This window comes from Gallinula chloropus (assembly GCF_964237585.1).
Source record: "Gallinula chloropus genome assembly, chromosome: 11".
Taxonomy (NCBI): Eukaryota; Metazoa; Chordata; class Aves; order Gruiformes; family Rallidae; genus Gallinula; species Gallinula chloropus.
In genome coordinates, this window is record NC_140096.1 from 986,688 (window position 1) to 992,859 (window position 6,172).

General features: G+C 55.9%; 1 protein-coding gene across 1 annotated transcript in view; it reads right to left on the reverse strand.

Moving 5' to 3' along the window:
- The window catches only part of GPC3 (glypican 3), a gene marked incomplete at its 5' end in the record, with an annotated part of 139,845 nt that extends 134,582 nt beyond the window's left edge, over positions 1–5,263 (reverse strand). The window contains one exon of the mRNA XM_084268964.1: positions 5,095–5,263. Coding sequence (XP_084125090.1) covers positions 5,095–5,263 — 169 coding nt within the window. The remainder of the gene's footprint in view (positions 1–5,094) is intronic.
- Positions 5,264–6,172: the final 909 nt, after the last annotated feature.

Genomic DNA, 6,172 nt, shown 5'->3' on the forward strand with positions numbered 1-6,172 from the left:
AGAGCATTACATGAGACCGATGGACAGTCACTCCCACAGGTGGGTGGTCAGTACAGCAGAAGTGAAAATAATTTCAGTGGATTAAGTGTCCAAAAAAACCCCCTTTAACATCATCTGCAGGCAGTTGCAAACTGCTCCATGAGGCTGAAGGACTATTTTGGTTTTAAGCAGCCTGGGATAGCTCCAGCTCTGTCATCAGACACAGGCTGCCAAGCCATGCTTCCCACCCCAGCACGCCAGCCTGCCCACCAGATCCAACAGCAGCTTACACCAGATGAACCTTCCCCCACATTTACCCCCAGGCACTGTCAAAATGAGAAGCTGCCCCTGCTTCACGTTACATCACCAGGCTCCCCCACACACCACAGGAGAGCTCTGCTACCCTGCTCCGTGGCATCCTTTGCCTCCTGCAGCCTGAGACAGAGCGCCTGGTCCCAGCCCCTTTGCTCACCAGTGTGTTGGGAACACAAAGCATCAGCTTTGTCAGGGGTGGTAATTTTCTCCCTCTAATTGTTCCGCAGTCAGCATCATGCTTTAAACAGAGAAAAGCAGTGATTCAACCTTTAAATGTAGCAGATTTCCCTGCAGCTATTTCCACACTCTTTTTTTAATACTGAAGCCTTCTCTCAGGTCCTGTGACACAGGGATCCTGCATCTGGCACTGGCTTCTCCTCCCCAGCGTTCAGGGGGAAGGCACCACCACTGCTCAGAACCCAGGTTAAGCACTAGTATTTTAAAAACCTAATTAAAGAGATATCAATTATAAGCCAACCTCATTCAATAGGTGATTAGGCTTGGAACAGCATGGGTACTACATGGGAAATTTATCACTGCTTAATTATCCTTTATTTTCTATTCCATCTTGCATTTCATGAGGCTATCTGACTCTGAAATGCTCCCCAGGCCTTGCAGTGCTGGCCAGATGACTGCCATGCAATGATAACGCCCTAACACCCCATCTTTTAAAAGAAGAGAAGTTTTACAGAGTGGGAGTTTCCTCCTAACAAGTGCATCAGCAGTACTGTCATCAAAATCATGGAGTTCATTTGCAGGCACCCCCTCACCACAGAGGTTTTTTGCAGGCACAAAGACACCCCCAACAGCCATTCCAAGAAGTGGGAGGAATGCTGGTCAGGACGTGGTTAAAATTATCCCCTGGGAGAAAATAAATAAAGAAATTTAATGATCTCACTATAAAAACCACTGCCTGGGGAGGTTACTAAACTTGAGGGTTCTGCTCCTGCTCTTTTAACTATCAAGAGAGCAACTTGCAGGCCTGAAATAATTAAGAACAGAAAACTCAATTATCTAGTAAACTCAGATCTTGAACCACCATGCTAAGCTAAATGGGAAGGCTGCGTGGGAAGGAGCAGCAATGTCCCACTCAGGAAAAAACCAGAATGAAAGAGCAGGAGCACAAAGGAGGCAGCTCACAAGCAAAGGGGCAGCGAGCCCGATGGGAAGAGTTGGGACTCTCAGTTTAATTGTGTGTTGGCACATGGTGTCTGCCAGGAAAATTAAAATAGAGAAGAAAAGCAGCTGGAGAGGCTCAGCCAGGCAGGTGTAAAGCTTTACACCTCCACGCCAGCAGCAAAAGGTTAATCTCCTCTGTTTTCCTAGGGTGAACTCATGTTTGTTTCCATCAAAGAGAATGGACAAAGAGCTGGAAACTGCACTCCACTGGGAGAGGAGAGGAGAACCACCAGCAAGTATTTCTGCCAGGAAAAGTACTCCTCAGCTTCCACACAAGCAGGGGCAGAGACACTCATCCCTCCTCCCTGCCTCACTAAGGAGGCAGCTCACCTCTTCCCCCCCAACCCACCTGCACCAGCCCCATTATACAGAGTGTGTAACCAAACACAAAAACTCAAATGGCAAAATGAAGAGGAAAATAGACTGGGGAAGAAAAAAAATAAAGGCAATTCCAGCTGCTGTTTATAGATGAGAAATTATGCAGGGAAAAGGCAGAAGAAAACCAAGGCAGGGTAAGAAAAACATATTTTGGTTATTAATGACCAAGAGTGGCTGAGAAAGTTCCCCAGCACAGCACTGGAGGTTGGTTGATGCACTGGCACTAGGTCCCAACTGCAGAAAAACCTCCAGAAAGCACCATCCCATCACCCTGCCTCCCGTCCTCTGCAGGGTGCAGAGACCTCTCAGCCAGCTCAAGTCAAGCTGCTGGCACACATTGCATCCTCCCACCCCTCCAGACAGGGAGCCACAGCTGACAGCCGTTCAGTTCTGCTGCTCCCCACCTATGAGCATCCCAAAACATGCTCCAGAGCTACAAAAACCTGGTCCCCTGGCTGCAGGACCAGAGGAGACCAAGCTTCATCTCACTGCCTAACCCACACCTTCAGCTAGAATTACTCCCAGAGCATTAACACAGCTCATGAAACAGCACGATGCTTCCCTCATTCATCAGAATCACTTTTTTTTTTAATTTAATTAAAAGTACCAGTCTGGAGTGTCTGGGCTGCTTCACAGGGAGTGCTGAGCTGATGTCCCCCCAGCCCACGCACCGCTGAGCTCGTAACACGGAGCCCTGGGACATTCTCCTGCCTGTGTCACAACTCAGCAGCGTTCCCTTTACTGGTGCCTTCAGCCACAGCCACTCACAACACAAAGCCTGGCTTCCAGAAGTCATCATTTTCTGCTTTTGCCAAAAAAAACATATATATTTTTTAAAACACCCATTTTAAGAAGCTGTTTAGACCCCAGGTTCGTGCAGGGTGGTATGATCCATAGGCAGAGGCTCTCAGAATTGATTCCGTGGTGATTTGTGGCCAGCAACTCCAAAAGTTTTTTTAATTGACAGATGTATGAAGGGAAGGAAAGCAATAAACAGAAGCCTGGAAAATAGTCCTTGAGTGATGTTCCCCTATTACAGAGATTTATGCAGCTGCTACTAGGAGAAGCAAGTGCTCTGAACTGTAATTACTACACAGAGTCATGCAAGATGGGCCAGATCCAAGGTATAAGCAAGCAGTCATTGCTTTAATTATGATCAAGTTTATGTACTTAGGCAAATGTAAAATCCACTTTCGATTTGATATGTGGCAACTTTATCACCGTAACAAGCTGGGAGCGTTCGCTTGAAACACCCACCGCGTCAGGAGGCATCGATCCAGCTACCCACAGGCTCTGCAGGCAGGCAAAGGGCTCCTCTCCTCCCGCGGAAAACCAGGGATGCAGCTGTGGCTCCGGGGGAGTAAGAGCACAACGGAGTAACTCCAGCATCCCCAATCCTGCTGAGAAAGGAAGATGCCCAGGCAAAGGCACCACCTGCAGCTGGGATGGAGGATGCCACTGGTCCCCCGAGGAAAGGATGGGAATTCACTGCAGCACAGAAGCCCCAGCAGCGCCTCAGCACTCACAGCACAGCCTGCAGGGACCCACCAGGAGCAACCCAGGAGCCCCCAGCTGCCCACCCCTCTGGCACCTCTCGCTGTGGAAACACACTCCAAGAAAGTTACCTAGGGACCAAAGCAAACCTTGCACTAACTTTCACAGAAGCAGAAGGAGGCATTTGTTTGATTACAGACAACAGAATTTGTCATTTCAGCAGCAGTAAGAGCAGCTCTCTCTCCCCTCCCAGCAACTCCCCATGCAAACGTTTCATCACAAAGTCTTTCCAGTGCTACCACCGTAACAATGAGGGCATCGAAGCCTCACAGGACAGAGGTGCTGCTCCTGCAGCTGCTCTGAAGGGAGCAGTAAAATGAGTCAAAATTATATGGCAAAGGGATGTAAGGATGGGAAGGGATAGGGGAGGTTCTCTCTCATCAGGATTTACATCTAAGCTCTCTCAAAGGTCTGTTTAACAGCTGCTGGTAAACTCACCTACTACTATAGCCATACAGACCAAAGGATGTGGGATTTGAATGAGCAGACGCAGCACCTCACAGTCCCAGCCCTGCACACCCAGCGCTGCAGCAGACCGCTGCTGAAGCAGCTCCTGTGTATCTGGCCTGGGTGATGCTGAATGCAAGAAATAACACATAGTTATTAAAAGCAGCTACTGCTGGCAATGATCTCATTGCACCTCCCCTGCCTGCCACGCTTGCCTGTTACCTCTTCCTTCTCAGACTTTGATCACAGGCTTTTTTCCCAGGGCAGACGTTCTCCGCTGCATCTTCAACCCAACACAACAGCACCCACGTTCTTCAGGCAGCTCTGTAACACCACGATCAAAACCCATCCACTTGCATACACACACTCCAAGCCCACAGCCACACACCCGCAGCAGCCGACACTCCCGTGGTACCAAAAAGCTGCCGAAGGACCTTCACGAGGCAGGGGAAGCAAGGTCTCAGCTACACTTACAGATGGGAAAGAGGGATGCAGGTATGTGAACCGAGAGCAGCCTCACAGGGCGCAGGTTACGAGGGGTGCTGCCAGGCAGACAGCCACCTGTAACGCACAGCAACACCTCACCCACACCCCTCACAGCCTCCCGCCCCGGTCACCGCATCCCGCCCGGTACCGGGGCGGCTCAGAGCGGCACGCTGCCCGTTTCCAGGGGCTGTGGCAGCCCTTGAGCTCCGGGAGGGGATGAGCGTGTGGGTGAGCGGGATTTCCCTCGGATGGCAGCTGTGCTCGCCACGGTGCCGCCCGGCACACGGCGCTTCGGGGAACACAGCTCCGGCGGAGATGCGGCCGGTGCCTCCGCTCGCCGGGTCGTGCTGCCGCGCTCGCCCGCGCGTTTCGCGCCGGACCCCGGGGCAGAGGCGAACGGGCACGGCCGGTTCTGCAGGCAGCAGAAGTTTGCGTACGAGCCACGGACAGGCAAGAGACCCCCCCAACCAAAATGAGAGCAGTAAGAGACCCCCTCGCCCAGGAGATGTCCCTTTCCGGGACTAACGGCGGGATCGGTTTCAGCCCAGCTGGAGGCAGTGGGGCGCGCCCGCCGCACGCGAAGCGCGGAGCCCGGCGATCACCGCATCCCCCCGCGGAAGAGCGCGCAGCCCATACCCGGCTCGTCCGCCGCGCAGCCACCTCGCCCCGCAAACCCCTCTCAGGGCGCAGCACCCGGGCACGACGCGCCCCCTCTCCCAGGGCACCGGCGAGCCCCGCAGGGCCGGGCGGTCTCACCTGGCACGGGGCTCTCGGGCACCCACTTGGCTCCGGGCTGCAGCACCTGGAAGGCGGCGCGGACCGGGCGGCAGGCGGCTTCCCCTGCCAGCTGCGCGCCCCCCGGGGCGCCGAGCAGCGCGGCCAGCAGCAGCACCAGCAGCAGCAGCGCTCCGCCGCTCCCCGACATCCTCCCGGGGCACCGGGACTCTCCTCTACACCCCGCCCGTGGGCATCCCCGCCGGGCGGCACCGCGCCGGGACCGGGCAGCTGCTGCGCGGCGGAGCGGGGAAGCGCAGAGCGGAGCGGGGAAGCGCAGAGCGGCGCTCCCGGGGCACCGGCACCGGCCCCGCGCGCACCGCCCCGCCGCGCTCCCATTGGCCCTCGCGCTGATCGGCGCCCGCCCCGCTACGGGCGAACTTGCCCCGCACCCGCCCCGCAGCCCGGGGGAGAGGCGGGAGGGGGGCCCGGTGCCGGCGCGCTGGTGCTCGCGGGGCGCGGCGGCACCGCGGACCTACCGGGAGCCGGTGCTGCCACGCACGGTCGCGGGGCGCGAAGGGCAGGCAGCCCGTCACCTGCACCCGCAGCACGAGCACGGGACCAGGAACCGGGACAAACTGGTCTCTGTAGGGTCCAGGGGCGCCCAGGGGTGCAGCTGGGCGAGTGCTCACGGGGCGGTTCAGCCCCGAGCAGCACACTGCTTGCTCAGCCCTGGAGGGGAAGCAGACAGACCCCCCGCGGGTTGGGGTAAGGACAGTTCACTGACAGAATCACCGTGAAGGGGGAACAGCAACAGCCCACAGCGAATTTCACTCACACCCAGCGACCTCAGAATACCTACCAGCGGTAACGGAGTGCTGCACCTCTGGAGGACTGACCCCGCACCCGGCCAGACTCGGACTGCCCTGCAGACACCCAGGAGCACCCTCTGCCCGACCAGCCCTTCTTATGGGGGAGTGATGTCAGGTGGTATGGAAACAGCCCGGCTAACTCAGCTCACCTGGGGTAACTCAGCTCACCTGGGGTAACTCAGCTCACCTGTGCTGGCTGCCTGGGGAGGTGAACTCTGGCCTGGCCAGAACCAGCACAACAAGACAAG